The 27,226-nt window shown below is 54.8% G+C and overlaps 1 protein-coding gene across 1 annotated transcript in view; it reads right to left on the reverse strand.

Annotated features, from left to right (window-relative positions):
- Positions 1 to 1,164: 1,164 nt before the first annotated feature.
- The window catches only part of NOS2 (nitric oxide synthase 2), a 44,702-nt gene continuing 18,640 nt past the window's right edge, over positions 1,165 to 27,226 (reverse strand). The window contains 22 exon segments of the mRNA XM_047757208.1: positions 1,165 to 1,764; positions 2,378 to 2,572; positions 3,725 to 3,873; positions 4,170 to 4,291; positions 4,714 to 4,801; positions 6,624 to 6,831; positions 8,048 to 8,211; positions 10,627 to 10,808; positions 11,580 to 11,658; positions 12,528 to 12,660; positions 13,704 to 13,878; positions 14,190 to 14,239; positions 15,962 to 16,066; positions 17,225 to 17,369; positions 17,884 to 17,966; positions 19,172 to 19,366; positions 21,337 to 21,438; positions 21,531 to 21,705; positions 23,031 to 23,170; positions 23,262 to 23,403; positions 24,361 to 24,452; positions 25,748 to 25,911. Coding sequence (XP_047613164.1) covers positions 1,645 to 1,764; positions 2,378 to 2,572; positions 3,725 to 3,873; positions 4,170 to 4,291; positions 4,714 to 4,801; positions 6,624 to 6,831; positions 8,048 to 8,211; positions 10,627 to 10,808; positions 11,580 to 11,658; positions 12,528 to 12,660; positions 13,704 to 13,878; positions 14,190 to 14,239; positions 15,962 to 16,066; positions 17,225 to 17,369; positions 17,884 to 17,966; positions 19,172 to 19,366; positions 21,337 to 21,438; positions 21,531 to 21,705; positions 23,031 to 23,170; positions 23,262 to 23,403; positions 24,361 to 24,452; positions 25,748 to 25,911 — 3,008 coding nt within the window. The 3' untranslated portion in view covers positions 1,165 to 1,644.

Raw genomic sequence — 27,226 nt, forward strand, 5'->3', positions numbered from 1 at the left:
GTGGGCCCCCCCACAAAACACACAAGGCCATGGGAGAAAGCTCAGGCCTCGTGGACAGGAATCTTGGGATGCAGAGAGCTCGGTAACAGAGGTCACCCCAGGACACAGCCCCAAGCTTCTGAGATGGGCCACAGGCTGGGCCAGGGCCTGGGAGGGCCACGGGGGGCCAGGAGGCCAGATGGCAGGGCCAGCTCCTGAGAACCTTCGGGAGCGGGAGGAGGTGGGTAGGTTCCAGAGAAGCAGACCCAGAAGAGAGGCCTGTTCATGGCGTTCCTCTGTGGGTCCCCTGGGATGGGCGGGTCAGGGTGTGCTTGGGGGAAGGGGCTCCGTGCGTGGGGTTCTGCCAGTGACTAGGCCAGTGCAGGGGGCCCGGCTCTGGGTCCCGTGATGCCAACACACCCTTGGAACTCTGAGAACCCAGTGTCTTGGGAGCCAGGGTGGGGCTCAGAGTGGAGTCCTCAGACCCGCAGCAGCAGCACCCGGAGCTCGTTACAAGCTCAGAACCTCGGCTGCTCTGCACAGACCGCCTGGGTCAGAGTCTGCACCCTGACGAGACGCACACTGGAGTGGGAGGGGCGCCGGTCCAGGGGACTGTCCTGGACCACGTGTGCAGATGCATCAGGCTGGGACAATGAGGTGGGCACGCCTCTTTCTCCCCCACCCCCACCCCACTGAGCAGGAGCGGGGGAAGGGAGAAGTGAACCAGGGAGGCTGAGGCAGAGGCCAAACCCAAGCTGGGGGTCAGATTTGGCCAGACCCTTCCTCTGCTTTGTTACCCAGGGTCCAAATTATTACTGGCCAAACTCTCATAAGACACGTGCCCCCAGAGCAAAAGGCGGTGACTTCCTAAGACAGGACTGAGGTCTAGGCCTTCGCCCCAGAGCTGGCATTAGGTGCAGCACTGCACCCACCGCCCCCCACGTGAGCTGCTTTCTCACGCCTGCAGGCCAGCCCATGCGCCCCCTGCCCTATCGCGGGTTATCGGATGTGCCCTAAATTCTGTGTGCTGCTCCCATTACTCAGTGGGCACTTCAGAGAGGCCACGTGGCCAAGCTGACCTGTCCCCCCCGTGGGGGATTTTTGTCCAGGCTGTGGCATCAACCAGTCCCCAATGCCACATAGCTTAAGACTGCTTCCCATACAAAACACCCATACACACATACATTGTGCTTAAAATAAAATGCATTTTGTATAAATATCTCCGTGAGGGAATTATACAGAGAAGGCCCAAGGGCATACTGGGTTTGTTCCTTTTTTTAAATATAGAGGAATAAATAACTGTACAAGGGTCAGGTAAATACAGAGGGGGTGAGACAGCGCCTCCTGCCGGTCATTTCAAGTGGTGCAATCAAAGAAGAGTCATCCTTCTCACCCACTGGCAGGGCCTGGCATTGTGGATTTAGTCTCCAAGGGACCAGGGAGGCCCAGCTCCTGTCACCTTGGGAAGAGTGGGCTCAAGGGTGACAAGAGGTTCCACTCAGTCCAGGCTGCTACTTCGTAGCAGGTCAAGTAAAGAGTTGGAGAGGGAGGGAGATGGGGAGACAAGACATGCTGCCTGGGGATACACTCGCCCGCCAATCTCCCCAGCCCTGTGACTCAGACTGTCGAGAGTTGGCGCCATCATTAGGTTCCGTGGTGGCAGCTTTAACTTTTCCCGTGGGCGCCTGGAGCTCTGGGATCGCTGGGTGGCCCCACTGCCCCCTCCTTCTTCACCTCGTAGGGAAATACAGCACCAAAGATATCTTCATGATAGCGCTTCTGGCTCTTTAAGGGAGAACAGAAGCCAGGGTGTCAGCTGTGTGGATGCAGCTGCTGCCTCTCGCTCACCAGGTCCAGGCAGGGACCAGCCCCTGGGGTCCCCTGACTCCCCCATCACATACACTCATGAGCCCTCTGTGGTCCCAAGTGTCATGCTTAGTTTATACTTGAAGCTCACTTAGGCTTTTTTAACCCCATCAGCACCCACTCCGGTGTGGACCACCAAAGCCTCTCCTCCAGCTTTGGGATGGATGCTAAAGCCTGCCCAGGGCTGGTCCCACACGGTGCTCCAGGAAATATGGGCTCTGAGATAAACCCGGTAGCGGATGCCGTGGACTTTCTCCCAGTCTTGAAGTGCCACCATGTGTAGTAGCGTGTTGGGGCTCTGAGACTCTGGTGGTAAAGCAACATGTTTGCCTTCGTTCAGCTAAGCAATCAGAACAGAACACATGGACAGGGCTTCCAACAGCCTGACCAGCTCTAACCTCTGGCTGCCTCTAGGATTCCTTGGAGTTCGGGGCTGTTCTGAGGCTGACTCTCCTGGTCCTGACGCCCCTGGTCTGGCTCCCAGGCCCATGCCCTTGACCTGCATCCCCAACCCCCACACGAGCGGCTCTACCTTAAGCTGGAAGAAATAGTCCTCCACCTGCTCCTCATTCAGGGTCAGGGCGGTGGCCACCAGCTGCTTCAGGGTGCAGGCCACATCCCGGGCCATGCGCACGTCCCCGCAGACATAGAGGTGGCCTTGCTCCTCGTGGAGCACGCGGAGCACCTCGCCCGCCAGCCGCTGCCGCAGGAGGTCTTGAACATAGACCTGAAACCAGAGGAGACAGTGGGCCCAGGTCCCCGCTGCGGGGGACGAAGGCTGCAGGCACGCCTCCCGGCCACTGGGAGGCGCTGAGGGGCATGAAGTTGGCCAAGGCCTTGCCTGGGGACCAGGCTCAGGATAAGGAGGTGCCATGGCCTGGGAACATGAGTCACAGCCGGCCCTCAAGGAGCTGACCCTCCTCCAATGGGGGTCTCGGATTTGCTCTGAGTTCACCCACCCCCAGGGCTGAGCCCACCTGTCTACACCCCAGAAAAGGGAGCCCCTCAGCACAGACCGTCCACAGGATCCCCAGTAGTTCAGAGCAGGGCTCCCCAGTTACAGGGAAGTCCTGGAGTCAACTGGGGACTCTGTTCTTGCTCCACCTAAGATGCCCAGTGACCCTGGCACTGGGCACAGAGTACTGGGTCTAGGAGGAGCCCAGTGGGACACATTCATAGGGGCTGAGTCAAGCGTCTGTCCCTACTCCCCAGGGTTATGGGGCAACGTGTCCCCCAGGGCAACACAGCCAGCCGGTCAGCAGGCTGTGCTGGTGGCAGCGGCCGCCCTCCAGCCTCCCTGTGCTGGGGTGTAAAGCCCACCTGGACCATGTCTCCTCAGACAGTTATACATCCCGGGGGAGGACCTTCAGCAGGCTGGGCACTGCTGGGGACGAACCCGTATGTGTCCCTGACTTAGCTCTGAAAGTCTTAGGGCCCGTCTCTTCTGGAATAGTGAATGGGATTGTTTTCACTGCTCCAGGTGTTGTATAACTGGCTCCATTTTATTTTTATTTTTATTTATTTATTTATTGCTTTTTCATGCCACACTCCTAGCACATGCAAGTTCCTGGGCTAGGGGTCAAATCAGAGTTGCAGCTGCTGGCCTACACCAGAGCCACAGCAATGCCAGATCCGAGCCGGATCCCCGACCCAATGATCGAGGCCAGGGATCGAACCGCATCCTCATGGATACTAGACGGGTTCTTAACCTGCTGAGCCACAATGGGAACTCCAATTGGCTCCATGTTAAAGCTGAGGAGGTGAAGGAGCCAAGAGGGAGGGGCTCTTGGGGGCCAGGAACCCCCCCCCCCCCCCCCCCCCGGCCCAGTCGGCCTTTAAGGCTCCATCCACTCTCCGCAGCGGCTGCCACGGCGTTTACCTTGGGCTGGCCAGGCAGACGAGAATAGGCTGTGTGCACCTCGTGCAGTACCCCCTTCCGGGCCATCTCCAACATCTCCTCCTGGTAGAGGTGGTCTTCATCTGGGCGGCGGCACCCGAACACCAGGGTCATGCGGCCCCCCTGGAGCCCTGCAAGACCCCGCGGTCTGCAGTTACGAGGGTGGCCACCAGAGGGCAAGCTGGGGCTCCCAATTTGAATCCCACTTCAAACCCGCAGTATCCTGCCTAGTCCTGCCCCACTTTACAGAAGAGGAAACTAAGGCCCAGGGCTTTCACACCATCTGTCCACACAGGCTGAGGCAAATTTTGCAGAGGGGCCAGGAAACATTTGTCGGTAGGTGGCACAATTCCCTCCATGGCTCCAGTTCTATTCCCAGGCACAGGGTGCCCCTCCCCGCCACCCCCGGGGAACCCTCCAGCTGTACCCTTGTGCTCGGCCTCATGGAGCCGCTGCTGCCAGAAACTGCGGAAGGGGGCGATGCCTGTGCCAGGCCCGATGAGGATGCAGGGACGGGAGGGGTCCTCGGGGAGCTGGAAGCCGCTGGCACTGGGGGACAGAGGGAAAGCGGCCATGTCCTAAGACAACCTAGGCCAGATGCACATGCAGCACAGGGGCTGGAGCTGGGGAGCTGGGGGGGGGGTACTGGGGGGAGGGTGGACAAGACAACGAGCTCAGATTTGCTTTCCCAGGTCCTGTCGGCTGCTTCACATCCCCTGTCCAGGCACAGCATCACCTCGCCCTGGGGGTCCTTTTCAAGAACGGGGGAGCCTCAACATACTCTGGTTCCCACCCCCGCTGTCATTTCTGTCCCTGCTAGAGACCTGACCATGCTCTATAGCTGGGGGTTCGAATGGAGGGGCCCAGAGTGACCCAGTGCCTTCTTTAGGAGTCCAGGGGCATCTCCCTTTCAACCCAGAAGACCCCAGAGCCAATGGTCCCACCATGGACCCAGTAGAGGGGCTGCTTACCTTCGCACAAAGCAGGGCACCAGGTCCTGGGGCTTCAGGCTGCTGAGCCATGTGCTGCAGACGCCGTGGTGCAGGGGGCCCTGGCCATCTGCAAGGACAGCACACATCTAACCAACATCGTCCCCGCCACTCAGGCAGGAACCTTCCTGGCAGCTCCTCCCACACGGACGCGTCTCCTCCACCTGCCGCTCGGGGGTTCTGCAGGCTCGAATCTCAGCACCTTCTCCTCCCGCTTCTGAGCTCTATACACCCAGACTTGGCAAAAGCCGAAAGGGATTCCTAGAGTGTGCAGGCCTCTCTCTTTGCCACTGCAGAAACCCAGTCTCAGAGAGGGAAGGGGACTTGTAGAAGGTCACTCAGGTGGCAGCAGACTCAGGCCACAGCTCAGCTTCCCTGACTCCTACTCTGAGGTCCTTCCAAGAGCTTCTCCAGGGACCCTCCCGGCCCACCACTCAGCGCCGCCAACGGCAGCACAAAGTGGTCCCTCGGGGTGGCCACAGTCTCTTCCCCTCAGGGTCCTCACAAGTACAGCCCTTGGTGGTAGGAAGGTTGGGTGATGGGCAACCTGCTAAGCCTCCCGGCTGCTCGGCCATCTGTCTCCCACAGCGGCCCCTCTTGGGCCTGTGGAAATGCTGGGTTCCCTTCCCAATGGGCCAGCATTTAAGGGGACCTCCACGTGACTTGAGAAGTCCCTTTGCTTTTCCTCTGGATGGAGTCTGACTCTCACAGGGTGCGCCTGCCTCTCCTCTCTCCTTGGCCTCTGCAGATATTCTCCAGCCGAGCAAAGACAGTCTTGGCTCAGCTTCAGAAACCGTGTGATTGTGCTTCTCAGAGCACAGAGGGCTCGGAGGGGTGGGCCAGCTCCCCAGCTTTGCCGACCCAGAAATGCTCAGTTAGGGAGGGAGGGCAGGGGCATGGTTTTTTTTCAGAGGAGCCTGCGTCAGCCTGTCCCCATCCTCTGCCCTCACATCAGCCTGCTCTTTCCCTCTTAGCACCTGCGCAATGACCACTGTCCGTGTCCGTGGGTCTGTCTTCATTGTCCCCCCTAGAGGGGAAGCTCCCTGCTGCTGTATTTCTACCCACGCCGTGGTACCAGGTCTGAGATAAATCATCACTGTGGGAGTGAGTGAATGAATGAATGAACCATCAAGGCACCCCTGGGTTCAGGCTGGACTAGCAGCAAGATTAAAAATCACTGGGCACGGGAGTTCCTGTCGTGGCGCAGTGGTTAACGAATCCGACTAGGAACCATGAGGTTTCGGGTTCGGTCCCTGCCCTTGCTCAGTGGGTTAACGATCTGGCGTTGCCGTGAGCTGTGGTGTAGGTTGCAGACGTGGCTCGGATCCCGCGTTGCTGTGGCTCTGGCGTAGGCTGGTGGCTACAGCTCCGATTCGACCCCTAGCCTGGGAACCTCCATATGCCATGGGAGCGGCCCAAGAAATAGCTAAAAAGACCAAAAAAAAAAAAAAAAATCACTGGGCTCCCCTTAGTATTGGGAATGTTCCACCTTTGCTCTCACTAACGTGTCCCAACAGGCACTGGACAATAGAGAGGAGAAGGATGGCTAAGAACTTGGACTCAGCAGTCAGACCACCTGGGTTTGAATCTCAGGTCTCTCCTTGCTACCGGTGTGACATTGAACCAGGAGCTTCACCTCTTTGCGCCTCAGTCTCTTCATCTGTAAAACGCACACAGCACCCAGCTCCCACAGTGACCGATCACACGCGTACAAAGAGGCTATCCTGGTGCCTGCCTGGTTCATAGCCATCTCCCCACACAGCTCTTCTTGCTGTTAACACCCCTGGAAGGTGGGTGCTCAACTGATGAGAAGACGGACACTTAGAGACATTGAGCGGCTGCCCAGTAAGGAGCAGACTTGGGCCGCCCCAAAGGCCCTGCCCCAGCCTTACCTCGGGTGCGGTACGTGAGCACGGCCACGGTGAGGTGGATCTCCGTGGGCGTGCGGTCCCTGGAGGAGCTGATGGAGTAGTACCGGGGCTTCAGAATAGGGAGCTGGGAGAGCAGGAAGCTGGCAGACACCCGCAGGGACGGGAACTCCTCCAGCACCTCCAGGAACGTGGGGCTGTTGGTGAACTTCCACTTGTTGTAGTCTGAGGGCTGAAAGCCAAGGGCGGTGTGAGTGTCTCGGGGTGCTTACCCCACATGGAGGGAGGAGAATGTCCCAATGGAGCATTTATTCCCTCCTTCCCTCCTACTGCAAATTCAAAGTGCCAGGCGCTGTCCAGGGTGCTGAGCCTCCTACGCGGGAGAGGAAACGGTTCCCTTCTTGGAGGCACATAGGTCAATGAACCACATGTCGCCAACTTGTGTGTTGAGAACTTTACTGGCAGCCACTTGCGGGCAGGTGTCAAATCTTTATTACAATCTAATTTGGAGAATGGCTTTGGAGTCATACAGACCTGGGTTCAGATCTTGGCCGGGTGCCCTCACTAGCTGTGCGACCTTATACCAATCACTTAACCTTTGATGAATGCAAATAGCATCACCTACCTTGTGTGGTTGTTGTGAGAATTAAGTGAGAAAATGTGTGCTAAGTTGGTGCAGTGCAGCCACAGGATAATGGCAGTGGGGGTAGCTGGAGTCAAGATAATTAGCGATAATAATTGGTAATAATGATTCCGAGCCTTTGCCAAGACTTGGGCCTAGAAAGGTACCTGTGAGTTACCACCTTCTCTCCTTCTCTTATTCATTCAACTACCCATCTACTATGTCCATTTAGCCACTCAGCCACACCATCCACCCTCCAACACTTCCTAAATTCTGGGCTTGTTCCAGGTTTGGGGAACACAAGATACCGCGGCTTTCCTTTCCTAGCTAATTTCTGAAGACATGCATGTTGGTTGCAAATGGCAGACATTCAAAAAAAATCAGTTGGAGTTCCCGTCGTGGCGCAGTGGTTAACGAATCCGACTAGGAACCATGAGGTTGAGGATTCGATCCCTGGCCTTGCTCAGTGGGTTAAGGATCCGGCATTGCCGTGAGCTGTGGTGTAGGTGCGGACGCGGCTCAGATCTGGCATTGCTGTGACTCTGGTGTAGGCCAGCGGTTACAGCTCTGATTAGACCCCTCGCTTGGGAACCTCCATATGCCATGGGTGCGGCCCTAGAAAAGACAAAAAAAAAAAAATCACTCAGTGCAACTATGTCTCAAGATAGGACAGAAGAGGATGACTGGGTTCCATTTGGCTTTTGACAAGCCACACTCTGGGGAGCTGGGGTGGATCCTCCTTGGAGGTTAAAGATCAGCTCTGGGCTTAGGCTGCTCCTGACTCTGGAACACTGCCCCTGCCTTACCCACCAGCCCCGACCTTCACCTGGCACAGAGTCTCAAGCCTCTGCTTCTCGGCCTCGTCTGTGGCCAGCTGGGCCAGCTTTCGGAGCAGCAGCTGGGTTGGGGGCGTGGTGATGTCCAGGAAATAGGTGAGCGCCTGGCTGAGTGAGCAAGGGGGCAGCCGCTTGTCCTTGACCCAGTAGCTGCCTGGAGAGGGAAGACAGGAGTTGAGATGGGGGAAAGGCCCCATTTAGGTTTCCCAAAAGGTGAAGGGGCATCTGGGACAGACACCCTCCACCCTCCAGCTGCAGGGGAGAGAAGACCCTGAAGCTGTGGTTCCAGGAACAGCAAAAGGGCTCACATGCCCAACTCAGGCACAGGAAGACGGTACCCACAGGTAGGGCTGCCAGGAAAGCTGATTGACAGCCCTCCAAAATACACCCAAGTTGATATGATTCTGCAAAACTAACCATGCACCAGATTCCAGTCCTTCTCTGACCCAGACTTGAACAGGACACCCACTGGTGATCTACAGACTCACAGTGACTAAACCCACCAAAGACTGATGTACATTCCAGAGGTCAGTTGTTGTTCAGTTAGAGGAAAGCCCATAACTGCAGTCGTCTCCAGGGATGCTATACCAAGAGGTGCTGGGTGAGCAGCCATCAGCCCAAAGTGAGGTGGCAAGTCTCAAGGGGTCCCAAGAGGCAGTAGGCTGGGTGGTCACAGTGTGGACCCTAGAGCCAGTAGATGTGGGTTCAAACTCCAGCTCCCCACTTAACCAGCAGGAGGAGTGAACCTCTGAGACTTGGGGTCTGTTTCTGTGAAATGGCTGGGACAGCAAAACCTGTCCCACTGCATTTATATGGGGACTGAATGAAACAGTGCATGTATAATAGATGCTGCAGTGGCTGTTACACAGATGCTCAATAGGCATTAGGTGAAAATACTAGTAATACATTGTTTCATCTGGACCCAAGTCCTAAGGAACCACACCTGTATCCCTTCAGTCACGAGGATATTTCTGTCCCCTCATCTTCGAGTTTCAGGCTCTCTCATGTTCCCCTGGACGGTGGGGGACGATGCCAGCCTTGGCTGCTCTGACTCCTGCTTTCCTATTTTGACAACCCTCTTTAGGGGGATACATTCTTTGGATATATCATGATCACTGAGGGATCTAAGGCCAGGGAGCAAGTGCAAAGGCTGGGAGGCCCGTGACTGCTGATTTCATTAGTTTCCCTCTTCTGGTCACCTGTGGCCTGGCCCTGCCCGTGACCCACAGAAGGTGGGGATGATTGAGGCCCTCGGTGGGGAAGCAGTAGGAAATGAGAATGCCCTGGAGAAGTTCCCGTGTTGGCATAGCAGGAACAAATCCAACTAGGATCCATGGGAGTTCCCACTGTGGCTCAGAGGTTAAAGAATCTGACTAGCATCCATGAGGATGCAGGTTCAATCCCTGGCCTCGCTCAGTGGGTTAAGGATCTGGCATTGCCATGAGCTGTAGTATGGGTCATAGACTCAGCTTGGATCTGGTGTGGCTGTGACTGTGGCACAGGCCAGAAGCTGCAGCTCAGATTCAACCCCTAACCTGGGAACTTCCATATGCCATGGGTGCAGCCCTTAAAAAAGCAAAAAAAAAAAAAAAAAAAAAACCAAAAAAACAAAAAACAAAAGAATGCCATGGAAATGCAATCTAAATCCCAAAACCTAAAATTCAGGATCCAAAGAGACTTTCAGGGTATATTAATCTACTTTCCTCCGAGCTTCTGGACAAATGCTGGTTAGCCCGTGGGAAATGGACATTCCTCCTTTCCCACATTTAATTTGGTGCCAGGAATTGCGGTGAAGGTTGCACATGTACCTACTCATTTGTTCTTCACCACAACCCTGCGAGGAAGGCGCTATTATCTTTAGTTCAGAGACAAAGAAAACAATCTCAAGAGGTTAATTCATACGCCCAAGGTCACACGGCTAGTAAGTGACAGATCAGGGACCTGAACCTTCAAAGCTCACCATTCTTACACTGTTCCCACATTTCCCTATTATGTCACCAAGCAAGCTGCACACATGTGTCTGCTGTGGAGATGAAAAAGACAATGCGTGTAAAATGCTGGTATTTAGTAAGTAACCAAAAAACGGTGGCTGCTCCCACCATGACAGTAACGATTACTGTTAAGACTATTCTTGCATATCTGCCTCCTGTACTAGGTAATGAGCTTTCTGAGGGCAGGCATGGCATCTCATTCACTTTTGCAGCCCAGGGTCTGCAGGGTATATAGATGTGACCTGTTAAAATCTCAGTGGAAAAATGAATCAGTCCATCAACACCAAGTGGCCAATCAACACAAGCAAAAGCATGACGGGAAAAGACAGCCCAGCCTCTGGTGTTGGGCGGATGGTCCCAAAGAAGCACCCTTCCCACTGGCCTGCCCGCAGGTGGAGGACTCTTTGCAAGGCTGCTTTGGCGCGGGCTTAGGGGGCGCCCTGCTCATCAGGAAGCACAGGGCTAGCTGCCCTTTTGCAGCACAGGTCCAGGCCGAGCCAGGCCCATCAGCAAGGCTGGGGGTTGGTGGGAGGAGGCTGCTGCCCACCTCAGCTTAGGCTCCCGTGCAGAGGGCTCACCGTTCTCACTGAGGGTCTCGAGGCGCACGGGTTGGTGGGGGGCAGGGCCGTCCACCACTCGCTCCAGGATGCCTTGGACCAGGGCTGGCTGGTTGGCCGGGAAAACTCCAAGATGCTCTCCTGGCAGGTAACTTGGGCCTTGGCTGCCCTCACAGCAGAGTTCCACCAGGAGGGTGGTGCGGCTGGAGAAGGAAAAAGAAGCCTCTGGTGACGCCACCGGGATTTCCTCCAGCGCTCCCTGATGGGTGGGTCAGTTTCCCCAGGAAATGTGCCTTCCTTTCATTTTCCTGCCCAGTTCCATGAACACAGGTCACTGGCAGCCCCTGAGGCTGGGAAGCTCAAGAGGGCCCAGGGCTGACCGGGCCTGTGGCCTCTCTGCGGGGAGAGAGTGGACTGCACCCCTTCCCTGCAGCCTCTCCGGCCCAGAGAGCTTGACCGGGGACTCCGCCTGAAGGAAGCCTCCCGAGGAGAACAAACGTTCCTAGTCTCTGGCGCCAATCCGGTTCTCATTAGAACAGAGCCCAGTTTTTCTAATGAAGGAGGGAGGACGGCAGAGCCAAACAAAACTTACGGACAATCACAACACTTGCTTAGCCGGCGGGGCAAGGTCCTTCCCTGCCCAAACTTTTCCTGGAAGTTCTTCAGAAAGAGCCACCTGATTTGAGTTTCTCTTGCCCTCCCACTTTGGTAAAAGAGTTAAGCCACAAGAGACAGGATGTGAAGCAGGTGCCTGGCTATCAAGCTGGAAAACTGGCCAGTGGTTCAGAGAGACCAGATGCGAAGGTGCTGGTGGCCACAGGGGTTACCTGTCAAGCTGGTCCTACCGATGGCATCATAGTGAATGCCAGTGGGCACTTCCCTCCTCTCCTTTCAAAGACTGACTTGCTCTGGTCTTTCCTTGATTAGAATAAAATCGGTGGACCACGCCCCAGAAGTCCCGTCCTCTGTCCTACCTGGATTGCGGACTCTGCAGATTCTGCTGGGATTTGAGCCTCATGGAGAACACGTACTTGGCGTGCATGCTGCTGAGAGCTGCGGGGAACAGAGGGACTGTGAGACGGCGACGCAGCTCTAAGTGCTGGTAGGGCAGCCTACACGTGCTGAGCCAGCCACACCCAGACGCTGCCCCGGGCTGGCCCACTGCGGTGGTGCTGGGGTCTGCCTTCCCTTCCTTTTTTTCCCCACTGTGTTTCTGAATCACAAATAAAGATCCTTGGTCTGGCAGAGGGTGGGTGTGCTGCTGCTAGGCGTTGGGAACTGCAATTCAGATGCTGACATAGGGGCATTTCTAGAACATCCCATGGCTTGGGATCCACAGGAGAGCGTGGTTGAAGGTGGGGCTATCCTAAACATGCAGACACCTGCAGGGCTTCTCTACTTGGGGTACAAGAAGAGAAGAGCCACGGAGGAACAGCATCCAGAGGGGCTGTCCGGAGCTCCCCGACCGCAACCTGGAATGGCCTCTGCAACCTGTTCTTCGTTAACACTCGGCTGCCATTGGAGCTGGAAGGCTGGGGTGCAAACTCCAACTTGGCCACGTGCTAGCAGCTGGCTTCACCTCCCTGAACTTCAGTTTCTCTGATTGCTTTCCCGGCAGGAGAAGTGTCAGGGATTGCTCAGAGCAGGGGGGCAAAGAGCCTGGCTTGGAGGAGCTCCCTTCTCCCCACCGCCCTCCCAGCTTTCCTCCCAAACAGCCTCCCCCAAGACGGAGCAAACCCTGGAGCCTCAAATCCCAACGGGCTCTTGGATGCAACGAGAGAGAGAGAGAGGCCAGTAGCCCCGGGCTGGCTGCCTCTGTTCAGAGGGTCCTCGCGGTCTCCTTGACCACAGCTCAGGGCGCAGAGACACCCACCGTGGCAGGAGGGGCAAACACGTTCCGTGCGGTGCAGGGGAGCGGGTACCTTTGTTGAGGTCCAGAGGCTCTGAGTCCTGCACGAGCCTGTAGAGCTGCGGGTCCCAGGTCACATTGGAAGTATAGAGCTTGGGGATCTGAATGTGGTGTTTGCCTCGGACATCGAACGTCTCACAGGCCACCTGGACGAAGCAGGAGCAACCGGTGTTAAAAATCATCCCCACCCCCAGCAGCAGCAGCAGCAGCACCGGCACTGGGGTTATCCTCTCTTCAGTGCTTACAACTGAGCTAAGTGCTCTGTGTAATTGCTAAGCACACTTACGGGGCTGGGCAGTTATGAGGACTCAAGAAAGTGGCTGGTCCTAGCACATAGCAGTGATTGCCATTATTACAAATATTAATAACATCAGAATTATTTTATTTTACGTTTTTTTCGGACTGCACCCACAGCATATGGAGGTTCCCAGGCTAGGGGTCGAAATGGAGCTGTAGCTGCCAGTCTACACCACAGCTCACGGCAACGGTGGCTCCTTAACCCCACTGAGCGAGGCCAGGGATTAAACCTGCATCCTCATGGAAACTAGTTGGGTTCACTACCACTGAGCCACGGCGGGGACTCCTAATGAGAGCATCTTGTTTTATCCGCATGCCCACACCACGAGACAGGTCTGACTCCTCCCACTTTCCTGATGCGGAATAGCGTGGTGGAAACCCAGTAACGAACCCGACTAGAATCCACAAGGATACGGGTTCAATCTCCGTCCTGCTCAGTGAGTTAAGGATCCAGCATTGCTGTGAGCTGTGGTGTAGGTCACTGACCACATTGCTTCAATGAGTTCTCTCAATTGGGGTGGGGGAGGAGGGGAAGCCCCAGGCAATAAAGCCCTGCTGAGATATCCCTGACCCCAAGCTCTCTGTGGCAGGGACACTGAAACAAGACTAGGTTATCGGGAGGAGACCTGGATAATCAGAGGGAAAGACCTTGAGCCATAGGTCCCGAGGGCAGGGAGGTGCCTCAGCCCTTCTCCTACCCAGGAACACCTGCCTCAAGCACAGCTCTTCTGGGGGCTGTGGGAGAACAGCCCAGCCCACGCCTGGGATCCCGCCTCCAGTACCCCGGTGGGGGCCACCCCACCCCACCCGGGATGCCCAGCACGGCGTCCTGGGCACCAGTGCACAGAAGCCTCCCTGCTGTGCTGAGGGGCAGCTCCAGCTGGGAACTGACCTTGAAGGTTTGCACGGCCCAGCCTCGGAAGGCCTCCTCCTGCCCGCTGAGCTCGTCCCCTTCCCCGGTCGGGGTGAGCTGAGACGCCCCCAGGTGGGACAACTTCTGGTCGACGTCATGAGCAAAGGCACAGAACTGGGGGTACATGCTGGAGCCGAGGCCAAACACAGCATACCTGCCGGGGGGACACGCAGGGAAACGGGTGAGCCGCCCGGCTGCATCACCTGTTGCCAACCCGTAAGGCCCGCCCATGAGCGAGGCCCGCCAGTGCTGCCCCCTTCCGGGCCACCCCGGCTCCCCAGCCTCATCACCAGTCCCATGACCCACCCGTGAGAGGGACTTGGTTTCCCGGCCTTGACTCATGACACATTCTGAGGACAGGCTTTCCTTGGGCCAGGACATCCCAGAGAGCTGCCCCTTATACACACCCAGCTCCATCCCCGGACAGAACCCGACTTGGGCAGCGGGGCTGGGGAAGAGCCTGACCTGAACTTGTTGGTGAGTTCTTTCAGCATGAAGAGGGACTTCTTCAGTTTCTAGAGAGAGAGACCCATGCTGTTCTCAGGACAGGAGTAGTAAAAGCACCACCTTTCCCTTTCTTCTGGTGGCTCTTTTTTTTTTTTTTTTTTTTTTAAGCTTTTTAGGCCCACACCCATGGCATATGGAGGTTCCCGGGCTAGGGGTCAAATCTGAACTACAGTTGCCAGCCTATGCCGCAGCCATAGCAACTCGGGATCCAAGCCACGTCAGCAACCTACCTCACACACAGCTCATGGCAACACCGGATCCTTAACCCACTGATCGAGGCCAGGGATCGAACCCCATTCCTCATGGATCCTAGCTGGATTCATCACCACCGAGTCACAACAGGAACTCCCTGGTGGCTCATTTAAAAACCGCCCACAGAGAGTTCCCCTCGTGGCTCAGCAGAAGCGAATCTGACTAGTATCCATGAGGACGCAGGTTTGATCCCTGGCCCTGCTCAGTGGGTTAAGGATTCAGTGTGGCCATGAGCTGTGGTGTAGGTCACAGATGTGGCTCAGATCCCGCTTTGCTGTGGCTGCGGCATAGGCCAGCAGCTACAGCTCCAATTTGACCCCCAGCTGGGGAACTTCCATATGCTACAGGTGCAGCCCTAAAACGACAAAAAAAAAAAAAAAAAATTAAAACCCCACCCACATTCAGCAGGAGAAGGGTCAGGACCCTCACATGGAAGCTGGTTTGCATGGGGTCACCTGACTGGGGCTCAGGGACAAATTCAGCCTCAGAAGCTCATATGGGCCTGACCTTCAGTGGGGGACCCAGGACAGCCCAGCTCCCAGCCCATCCAGCCCTGGTAGAGGGGTTCCTGCATCATAGCAGGGCATCTCCAGAGCGTCTTCTGATGGGACCTGAGCCTCTCTTCTTGTCAGAGTGACAGCCAGTCCCATAGTCTCTGAAATGACCCTGATTTCCCAGGAACTCAAGATAATTTTAAAAAATAATAAAATAAAAAAATAATTTAAAAAAGAGATAATTTTAGGTGAAAAATAGTGTCAAATCACATGGTAAGAAAATATTCTTTTTTTCCTGCTTTTTTTTAGTTCTTAGTTCTTTCTATTTCAATTATTTTATTTTATTTTATTTTTCCTGAGCACTAGGGAGAAAGTCTTAGACTGCTGCTAATGGAGGTAACACTTCTCTAATACTTGCTTAGTAGCCTTTTTTTTTTTTTTTTTTTTCTTTATATGGCTGCATCTGCAGCATAAGTTCCTGAGCCAGGGGTCGAATTGGAGCTGCAGCTTATGGCTGGATCCTTAACCCACTGAGTGAGGCCAGGGATGGAACCCGTATCCTCTTGGAGACTACATTGGGTTCTTAACCCACTGAGCTACAATGGGAACTCCATAGTCTTTTAAAAAAAAACAAAGCAAGCCATGGTTAGGCAACAGTATCTAGCTAAAATTCAGGAACTGTTTGGCTTTCGTTGGGTTTACCTGGAACCAATTTTTGCTGACTTTTCATCTGTGATAGAACGTTTCCTCTAAACATGAATTTTTGAATTTAAAAAGGCAGGCTAATTTACGGAACTATATCACACGTAAAAAAGGCAGCTCATGCACACAGCAATAATGACAAAGCAGGCAGGCCAAGGGCTGACATTAGGGCAGCCCGCTGGCTCCCAAGTACCTTCTTTACAACACGCTGAGTCCCCAGAGCCTCTCCTTGGCCCTCTCGGCCCTACTGGCCCCCAGACCACTGGGGCCCAGGCCACCCACCTCTCCATTGCCTGGGGAGCCTCCGTTCCCAAACGTGCTGGTCACCACCAGCAGCAGCTGCTCCTCCTCCAGGTGGCTCAGCCTGTACTCGTCCATGCAGAGAACCTGCAGGGCGCCAGGGGTGCACATCAGCCCTCAGTTCCCAGGCTGGGGCACCCCATGCCCTCCCCAGTACCCAGCGCTCCCCCCACCCCGCACCCCTCCCCTAAGGCCAAGACACCCTTCGTCAGGTCTGTCTCCTGGAGCCCAGCCTAGAGAAGGTGAGTGTTTAACAAACCCCTTCAAGTGAACCTATGCGGTGTTTGGGTTTTCTTTTTCATTTTTCTTTTTTTGAGGGCCACACCCGAGGCATATGGAGGTTCCCAGGCTAGAGGTTGAATTGGAGCTGCAGTTGCCAGCCTAAATCACAGCCATCACACAGCATCACAGGATCTGAGGGGCCTCTGAGACCTGCAGCACAGCTCACAGCCACGCTGGATCCTTAACCCACTAGGCGAGGCCAGGGATCGAACCCACATCCTCATGGATTCTAGTTGGGTTCTTAACCCGCCGAGCCACAACAGGAACTCAAGTGAACTTATCTGAACACAGCACCCTCACTTTTCCCCCGCTCAAGCCCCACCACTCACCCTGGAGGGCCTGCCTTCAAAATACTGCACGTCCCAAATCGGAACAATTCCCACCACCTCGCCTACTGCCATTTCAAATTCCTAGTGTGTGGACATATTTTCCATAAAAATGGGATGAGCAGGTTACAAAAATAACAACGCCTCTGACACCTCGGGAACCCAAACCCTTGGTCTGAAGCTAATCTCGGGCGAAATGCGTCACCTCACATTCTGCCCTGGCCCACCTGACCCGGGAGGCCTTTGGTGATGGAGGATGGAATCCAACACTGATGGAGTGAATCGGTCACCCTTGGGGTTTTATTTCTCTAACTCGCATTCATTCTCCGCCCCCTTGGCATGCAGCTCCGTACCCAGTAGAGCAGATGGTCCATAAACATGAATACAATTCCTCAAGAAAAGCTCATGTATATGGAGACTTGGAGTCATTAAGAACATGTTTCTCAACTGTCGTTCCCTGGAACACTACGGAAAGCTTGTTTCCCGGGTCAGTTTGGGAATCCCTGGACACACGTCTCTCCTGCTATCACGGATTTTACAATGTACGTTCCCACGTCCGAGGCGCAGGGACACCCAGGAGCAGAGCGATCGTTTTGACTTTTCCCAAACTTCTCTGCACACAGGCTGGGTGGGCTACCTTGGGGTTGAAGGCACAGCTGAACAAGGCGCCGAGGTCCCGGGCCAGCGTTTCGGATCTTCCCGTCTCCGTTGCAAAGAGGATGGTAGCTCTGACCCGGGAGGCCATGGTCTTGTGCATGAGCACAGCGGCAAAGAGCACGGCTCTGTGGGGACAGACAGACTGTGTGCCGGGGGCCCAGGGGACTGGGAGGGTCGGCGCTGAAAGTGGGGCAGGTTGAAAGTTGAATAGAACACGATGGAAGACAGCGTAAGAAAAAGAACGTATATATAGATGTGACTGGGTCACGACGCTGTACGGCAGAAATTGACACAACACTGTAAGTCAGCTCTACCCTAATACAAAAATAAATGAAAAAAATAAAGTACATCATTTTCATCACTGTAAAAAAAAAAAAAAAAGTGGGGCAGTTTAGGAAAAAGGACCAAGGTTTCTCGCCAGTGGTCAACCCGACTCACCGCCCTTCTCCTCCCCTCCCCCCATCAGCCTCCGGGGGAAGATGGAGGAGGGAGGGGCTGGGACAGTGGCGGCAGGTGACCCTCGGAACTGGTGTCCAGACTGCTGGGAGCCACACCCCTTCTCTTTGTGCCCCTTCCTTGGAGGGAAGGCCGACCGGAAGGGCTGAGGGTCAGGCATCAGCACCGGCCACTCCCACTTACTTGACCAAGACTTTGAATCGGATCTCTTTTCTTCGGGGTCTCCGCTTCTCATCCTGCCAGACGTGGGTTTTCCAGGCCTCCACCTTCAGAGAAGAGGGCAGATGTGAGGGCAAGGAGGGCCCTGCCTCGGCCGGGGCTTGGGGGACAATGGAGAGACAGAGGACCCTCGGAGCCCTTCATGACTTGGGGGCGGCGAGCAGGCTCTGCCCCTGCCCCTCACTAAAAGCCCCACGGGGAAGCTCCCTGTCTGTCTGTCTTCCTCCCTCGAAGCTGACGCTCCGTGTGTTTTTTTTTCCTTTTGGAGTCTCCCCACGAGGAAGGCTAGACAGACTGCACGGAATGCAGAGTCTGCACTGCGGGACCTTTGGGAGGAGAAGGAGGTGCTGCGACAACAGCACGAACCATCCTGGCCGATCAGTCACCCCACTTACAGCCCTTTAGAGTAAAGAAGCTCTTCCCCAAGCCTAACCGAAGTCCTTTTTGACAAAAATGAACTCATTTCGACAGGCAGCCGTCACTGAGTGCATTCTGGGCTGACCCATCCAACCTCCACAGCGGAGACGCCGCCCAGGCTTTCGGAGACGGACAATCAGGGCTTAGATGGGTGCAATGACCCACCCAAGATCACGCAGCGGGGAAGTGGCAGAACCACCCCCATGTGTGTCTGCACTGGGGCCATGCTCTTCACCACTGTGCCTCTGACACTGTTTATCACCTTCCCATGTGGGCGGGCGCAATGGTGTCACCCTCAGGAGCTTAGACCCCATCAGAGTGACGGGCCACGGAAGGTACAATAAAAAAGTACTTCCGGAGTTCATGCTGTGGCTCAGCAGTAACCAACCCGACAAGTATCCACGAGGATTCGGGTTCGATCCCTGGCCTTGCTCGGTGGGTTAAGGAGCTGGTGTTGCCGTGAGCTATGGTGTAGGTCGCAGACACGGCTCAGATCTGGCATCGCCGTGGCTGTGGTGTAGGCCAGCAGCTACAGCTCAGATTCTACCCCTAGTCTGGGAACTTCCATATGCCATTGGTGTGGCCCTAAAAAGACCCCCCCCCCAAAAAAAGGTATTTCCTTCGGTCCCACTTCTGTGGAAATGGACAAAACCTGCTCAGCATCCTTGAGTGAAGCCTGAAAAGCATTAAACACGCCTCTGCATCCCCGATCCTCCTCTTATATCTTGCATTAGTGAGCACACACATGCACACATGCAAGCACACACGTGTAGACACACCCCCTCTCCAACCCTGAGCTCCCGAGATGGAGAAGAGAGGAAGGCCCTTCCCTTACCTGGTAGTAGTAGAAAGGGGACAAGACATAATTTAACATCTCCTGGTGGAACACGGGGGTGATGCTTCCTGAAATCGGGGGGACCAACCAAATCCAGTCGGCCGGGCAGCCCCCTCTGGACCGGTACTCATTCTGCATGTACTTCATGAAGGACTCTGCAGCCGAGTGGTGGTCCATGATGGTCACGTTCTGCTTCTAAATCAGGAGGAGGCAAGAAGGGAGTGGAGGCGAAGGGTGAGGAGAGTGCTCGGTCGGCTGCTGGGCTCCCGGATGGACCTCGGCAATCTATAAAATGGGAGCGCACGCCTTCCAGGACCCCTCCTCACTGCTGGAGATAAATACCCCAATGCCAGGTGCTTTCAGAGCCTCTGAGGGAGCCCAAGAAGTCACCAAAGCCATGGCCAGCCCGCAGGCCACATACTGGTCCCCCTTGGCCCTCCGGGGCAGTGTCCAGCTAGCTTCTCAGGCCATACTTATAAGTCTCCCAGCAAATGGCTCTCGGATGCTGATGAATCAAACCACAGTGCATTTCTGTCACTTGTTGGTACAGTTCCAGGAGTCACCTCCCCCAGGATATGGCTGTCCAGCCACATAATAAAAGCAGAGGCCAAAGGGCCTGAGCCTACCCGGAGTGACCCAACAAGGGCAGCCCCATTGTCTGGCTGCAGTCACTGGTTTCAGGCAGCGGTTCAAACTTTGGCCTCTTGTTAGCCATGTGACCTTGAGCTATTAGTTGCTTAACCTCATTTTCCTCATTTGTAAAATGGGGAGGATAATAGTTCCTACATCATGAGGGTGTTAAAAGGATGCAATAAATTAACACCAGTAAAGCATAACACGTGCTCAATAAATGTTAGCAGCTATTGGAAGTTTCCTTGCAGTGCAGTGGGTTAAGGAACTGGTGTCATTGCAGCTGTGACGCAGGCTGCAGCTGTGGCTTGAGTTCCATCCCTGGCCCCAGAACTTCCACATGCCGCGGGTGTGGCCAATAAAAATGTTAGCAGCTATTATTATTTCTATTTACTCGGCATTGCATGAGGCACGGGCATAACAGAGGTGAAAGATGTGGCCCCTTCTCTACATTATATCATATCCTAACCAGGGCAGGCAGCGGTCAGACGTTTCCCGAGGCAGTGGAAGTGCTAACAGAGGGCAGAGGGACAGCTTAGCTCAGGGCCTGGAGGAGAGATGGGGATTTTATTTTAATTCGTCTTTTTAGTGCTGCACCTGCAGCATATGGAAGTTCCCAGGCTAGGAGTCAGGTCGGAGCTACAGCTGCCAGCCTACACCACGGCCACAGCAATACGGGATCTGAGCCGTGTCTCTGACCTACACCACAGCTCACCAGATCCTTAACCCACTGAGCGAGGCCAAGGATCGAACCTGCGTCTTCGTGGATAGTAGTCAGGTTCATTACCACTGAGCCAGGACGGGAACTCTGAAATGGGGATTTTAGAGACAGCTTCTAAGAGGAAGTGAGTTTTGAGGAACGGGTACAAGTTAGGCAGCTGATGGGCACTCCTGGAGAAGGACACTGCAGGTCAAGGCCAGAAGGCAGGAGAGGCTCCAGCTGATGGAGCCTCTAAAATTTCATGGATGCACACACAGCAGCCTGGGTATCAGACCAGTTTTAGGCCCAGGAGTTGAGGATGATGGCTATGAGAATGACGGTAACAGTGATAAATAAGAAGAAGAACAAAACCAATGCTTACTGAGTGTCCACTCTGGGCCGGGCAGTACAGTAACTGTTACATGCATTTTCATTTAATTCTTACAGCAACCTAGAGAGGGAAGGCCCGTGATCATCTCTGTTTTACAGATGAGGAAATGAGGCCAAGCGGTTTGAAGCTGACCCTGAAGGAGGGTCATGAGGAAGCCCTGGAGACTCTCAAGCAGCAGAGGGATGTGATCAGCAAGGGTCAGGAGACAGCCGAGGATCAGACATATCCGTATCCTGCCAATGTCAGAGCTGATGCTGGGAGCCCCCAGGAGTCAGGATGTGTGGGTCACAGCCGTGGGGCCTTCCCGAGCTGGGCCGGCCCCAGGGGGCTCTTCCTGTCCCGTCTCAGAGCTGCCCTGGGCCCCCCGTCCCCTCAATGAGGCACAAGCTAGATCAGATGGCCTTCTAACCAGATGATCTTCAGACCCACAAACAGCAGACATGCCTGGAAACTGTGGAGCACGGCGACATTGATCTCCACGACAGCGCGGTCTTTCCAGAGGGAGGCCAGCTTGTGTGTTTCCAGCCCCATCCTTCTGCCCACTTCCTGCAGAGGCAGAGAAATGGGGGAGAGTCGGTCCTTGGGACCCCACCCAAAGGCCCACACCTCCAGCCGGCCCAGCCAGACGGTCCTGTTACCTCCAGGATGTTGTAGCGCTGGATGTCGCAGAAGTCCCGGACCCCGATCTCCGTGCCCATGTACCAGCCATTGAAGGGGCACCCTGGGAACTCAAGGCCGCCCACCTCGAGCAGCATGTTGGCCACGGCTGGCAGGGCGTACCACTTCAGCTCCAGCTCCTGGAACCACTCGTATCTGGCAGGGAGGCCAAGCAGGTGGCAATGGGGCCTTCACTTTGGCCCACCCTCACCCCAGCCCCCCCAAAAGCTTCAGAAAACAAGTCAACCAAGAAAACTCCTTTCCAGATGCTGATCTCTGCGTTCATCCTGCCGGGAGAGGTGAATTGGCATACCATATGTTATTACCATTAATTATGCATTTGGTAATTATTATGCCATTAATTATGCATTCATTCATGCACATCTATTAAGCCTCAAATATGTGACAGGCCCTGTGCTAAATGCTGGGAACCCAACACAGCACAGCAGCTCTAGTGTGAGGAAGCCTGGATTCAAGTTCTGCCTTATCCTCTACCAGCTGTGTGAACTTGGGATGTTATTTAGCCTCTCTGAGCCTCAGCATCCCTGCCAGCAAAATAGAGATTGAAGCATCAAGCTCATGAGATTATTGTGAAGATAATAGTATCAATTCATTTGTATATTTATTCATTCCAGAAATATGTATGATGGAGCACCTTCTATGAGCCAGGCACCCTGCTAGGTGCTACAGCACCTTGAACTGGTGAACAAGAAAGGCAAGATCCCTAATTCTCAGGGAACTTACAGACTATAAATAGGTAAACAAATAAATAGAAAAATCAAAATAAGGTGATAGAGGGTGAGGGTGCCTACTCTAGACTGGGTGTTCTGAAGAGGCTTCTCACACTGGGTAACATTTGGGAGATACCTCACTAACAAGAAATGAACCCTGCAAAATTCTGAGAAGAGAGCATGTCGGGCAGAGGGAACAGCAAGTGCAAAAGCCCTGAGGTAGGACTAAGTTCAACAGAGTCAAGGGACGAACAGAGCCCACCCTAATGCCTGCTACACAATGAGTCTCAATGTATGGAGGTGTTTTTCTAATTATTAGAGCTGCCTGGAGCAGGGGCTGGACCAGATGAGCTCTTAAAGTACCATGTCCCTATCCTGTCACCCATTCAGGAGAGGGACAGCTAAGAGAATTGGCAGGAAGGTCAAAGAGGCCTGGGCTGCTCAGTGTGAGAATCTCAGAGCCTTTCAAGGGTTCCTCTCCCAAGGTCACTGCCTCCCAAGCTCCTAGGGCCCTGTCTGTCTAAGCCTCTGCCTCCCTGTCACCATCAGCATCTCCTTATAAGTCTGAGGCTGAGATGCAAGGGCAGAGTTGCTGTACAAGTGTGACAAGTTGGGCCTTGAAAGCCAGTCCTGCTGGCTGTCCCCAGCTGCTGGCTGGGCTTTGGGGAAGGTACAGGGAGAGTCCTAAGACCTCAGGAGGGGACATGCCTGGGAACTCACACCCCCGCACCGCACCCGCCGCCTGCTTACTTGGGGTGTTCCATGGGCACCTCCAGCACGAGGTCAGGAGGGATTTCAAAGAGCTCAGGGTCGCGGCCATCAGCCTGCAGGACCAGAGGCACCACGTCGAAGCGGCCGTACTTGGGTTTCCAGCCCAGGTCGATACACAGCTGGGGGTAAGGCAGGCCCAGTGAGTCTGGAGACCCAGGTCCCTTGACCCCTCTGGGCTCCACTCTCACCCACCATGGCTGGACCTGATACCTGCGTGAACTCCACGCTGGCTGGGTCCCCTCTGATGGTGCCATCAGGCATCTGGTAGCCGGCATACCGGATGAGCTGAGCGTTCCAGACCCGGAAGTCGTGCTTCCCATCGCTCCGCTGGGGGAACACGGTGATGGCCGACCTTCCCCAAGACAAGGACAGTGCTGTTTACCGCCTGGCTTGGGTGGGGGCTTCCGGCCATCCCCCAGGACCCCTTTCCCCTCTGTCTTCCCACCCCCAAGCTCCCTGCCCCTGAGCTAAGTGAACCAAACCCCTGCAGCTCTGAGACACGCCAAGCTCTCACCCGTCTCTATAACCTGCCCACTTCCTGACACACCCTCTCCTTCCTTCTTCTCCCCCCTGCTCAGACCCTTCCTTCCAGACAGCACAGGGACCAGCCCTCCAGGGCACCCCCTGGTGGCGTTAGCTGCCCCAGCTCTTTCCCTGGTGGCACCATATTGCTCTCCTTGCCGTCCAGGTTAGCTGGGTGCTTGTCTAGTGCAAAGCATAGGTTCATTGTGGGCTGGAGCAGCATTTTAGGGTCTCAGTCACTAGTGCACCACCCCATCCCACCCCCAACCTAGCTCTGTGTTGAGCCCCCATCGGGCGGGCACGCAGTGTTTGCCAAACAGACAAATGAATGTACGACCCAATGAGCTGCCTTGACCTCCTTGGCTGGGGGAGGGGAAAGGTAAGGTGAGGGGGTACTGATAAGCAGTGACTCCCCCACCTCTAAGAAAAAACACCCCCACCCCCACCCCAGAACCATCTGCTGCAAAACCAGCGTCTCATGCCCTCCCCAAAGTGGGGAGCCCTAACCTTGAACAGTGAATCAAGCGCTTCTTAAAGATCCCCCCATCCCCTCCAAACGGGTCCAAGTCAGAAGGAAGCCCAGGAAAGGGGCCGCTGATGAGGTACTAGGCTCACGGAGGCCGGCTCCCTACAAGGGCTTCTTCAGAGCGTCTGTCTCCTTTCTTTCTCCCTGGTTTCTCCTGGAGCAGAGATGCCTCCCCTAAACCCACAGGCATCTTTTGGCTAAGACTCAGGGGGCAGGGCGGGCCCAGGCGTAGCCTTGTAGCCCCAGGAAAGGCACACCCACCTGATGTTGCCATTGTTGGTGGCATAACGCAGGTGCCTGCAGATGTGCTCGAACATTTCCTGGGCCGTGGAACAGCTCCGGGCGTCGAAGACCTGCAGGCAGCACCCCGCCCAGACCATGCCTGTCAAGGACTGTGAGTTCAGAAGCCTCGGGGCCGATCAGAAGCTAAGACTGAGGGAGTGGTTCAAACCCCTGAAGCTCAGGCACCCCACCAAGGAGGGCAGCCTCCTCTCTGCCCCTTCATCTTTCTCCTGCTCTCCTAGGGGGGCCCAGGCATCCCCACTTGGAAGACCCTATCACAACCCAAAGCCCTTGGGACTGGCCTATGCACACTCTGGTATATGGAATGGGACCTGCTGTATGGCATGGGGAACTAGACCCAATACTCCGCGAGAATCTATGTGGGAAAAGAATCTGAAAAAGAATGGATATGTGTATATGCATAACGAAGTCACTCTGCTATACAGCAGAATTATCACAACATTGTAACTCAACTATATTTCAGTAAAACTTTAAAAAATGAAAAAAAGTTTAAAAAAAAATAGAGGTGGCAAAGTGAAAAAAAAAAAAAATCTGGAGTTCCCGTCGTGGTGCAGTGGTTAACAAATCCGACTAGGAACCATGAGGTTGCGGGTTTGATCCCTGCCCCTTGCTCAGTGGGTTAAGGATCTGGCATTGCCGTGAGCTGTGGTGTGGGTCACAGACATGGCTCGGATCCCGCGTTGCTGTGGCTCTGGCGTAGGCCGGTGCTACAGCTCTGATTGGACCCCTAGCCTGGGAATCTCCATATGCCGCAGGAGCGGCACTAGAAAAGGCAAAAAGATTAAAAAAAAAAACAAAAAAAACAAACCCAAACCCCAAGCAAACCTGATCTTCATGCCCATGAATCAGGATCCCCAGAGCCCAGCTGCTTCAGGCATTTTATACACGGCCTCCAGCACACTTTAGCATAGCCAGAGCCGGCTGCACTGGTATGTCTCATCTATGTATCTGTCCACAGATTTTCAACACTATCCAGCAATAAATGTAAAAATGGCCAAGGAGGCTAGGATAAAGAAAATGTTTTCTGAAAGCTGAGAATTCAGTCGAGGTAAACAACCAGGGACTCGGCAATAAGAATCGCAAGGTCCGCTGGTTTCATGGTGGCGTTGGGTCTCCCCCATTTAACACACGAGAGAAAGACCAACTAGAAATCCTGGTGCTGAGATGGGATTCCAGACTCCAGGGCAATGGGAGTATGTGGCTGTGACCCCCCCCATCTCATGGCCAGGGGTGTGGGGAGAGGACCCCGGGAGCCCCGGGCACAGCGCCGCTGGGTCGCTGGGAGCCATCAGCAGGGGCCCCGCCCGCCTCCCCGCTTCCCCTCCTGCCGTCTAAGGAAGTCCACCTGCAGGTTGGACCACTGGATCCTCCCGATGCAGCGCGGGGCGTTGCGCCAGGCCTGCTTGGTGGCAAAGATGAGCTCATCTCCCGTCAGCTGGTAGGTTCCTGTTGTTTCTATCTCCTTTGTCACCGCTTCCACCCTGGCCAGATGTTCCTCTATTTTTTGCCCTGGGGGACAGGAAGACATCAGGAAGATCAACAATGAGATGGCCTTAAATGGGGACTGACTCAATCCACAGAAGCAGGAACTGAACTAGGACACCCAGAGGGCAAGATGTCTCTCAGGGAGACTGTACCCACCAGGGCCAGCTCCGTGGGAGTGGGACCAAGGCCCTGAGCTCTGCACTGCTGTCGCAGACTCAAAGTCTGAGTCATTTTTGAACTGGAAGCCCACGGGGCTTTTTTCTTTTTAATTTTTAAATTTTTTTAATTATAGTTGATTTACAATGGCCTGCCAATTTCTGCTGTACAGCAAAGTGACCTAGTTATACATACATATGTATATGTATACACACACACACACACACACACACACACTCTTTTTCTCACATTATCCTCCATCCTGATCAAGCCCATGTTTTTAATTTTCACACTGGGTCCTGCAAGCTGCACAGCTGATCCCACCCACACCCTTGTTTCCAGGCTCCTTTTGCTAATCGTATTCGTCTCAGCAAGGAGTGCAGCGCTTCTCAGACCCAGAGCAGCGTCCTTCAAGCCACAGCCAGGTCCCGCCTCTTGGCCAGGGGAGCGCCCGTCCACCCCCGCCCTTGCTCAAGGGATGAGCCATACCTCCCGCAGCAGCTGCTGTGCACTGAGTGCTCACAACGAGCTGGGTGCTGGGCAAAGCCACCCTCCAACGGGGTCCCACTGAGGCTGTGAGGGAGGCGTTTGTGTGTCCCTTTTACCATCTGGTGTATCCAGAAGGTTAAGTACCGGCCCAAGGACGTAAGCGTGGCCAAGAACAAACTTAGGACTAAGAGTCAGGGTGTCTTGATGCCAAGCCCAGGCTCTTAACCTTTTACCTTCCACCCTAGGGGGCTGCTCCAAGCCCGGAGATGTCAGGGGCCCACCCATGCTTCCCCCGGTCAGGCCCAGACAGGCCGGGCTCTCAGGACTCGGCCTGCAGGGCCCCAGGGCCTGTGCAGGGAGGAGCCCTTCACAGCGTGTCCCACATCCCAGGCTCCCTACAGTGAGCTTTCTCAGGCTCTGCCAGCTATCCCGTATGAGATTTCCAAACCGGTTTCTCTGCTGCCCTCCCTGGCTTCAAAACGATCCTACAGGCAGAAAGGTTTGGAAACACAGACACAGACACACAGAGACACACACGTACCATACCCGCAACCTTGAGATCTTTAATCAACACCAAAGACGTGAAACAGCAACAAACAAAACTATTTAAGGAATGAACTCCTGATTAAGGAGAGCGGAGAACTCAGAACGAAATGGCCTTTCTGTAGAGAAGACAGTCTTGACTACTCTTCCC

The sequence above is a fragment of the Phacochoerus africanus genome, chromosome 14 (assembly GCF_016906955.1).
Source record: "Phacochoerus africanus isolate WHEZ1 chromosome 14, ROS_Pafr_v1, whole genome shotgun sequence".
NCBI classification, from domain to species: Eukaryota; Metazoa; Chordata; class Mammalia; order Artiodactyla; family Suidae; genus Phacochoerus; species Phacochoerus africanus.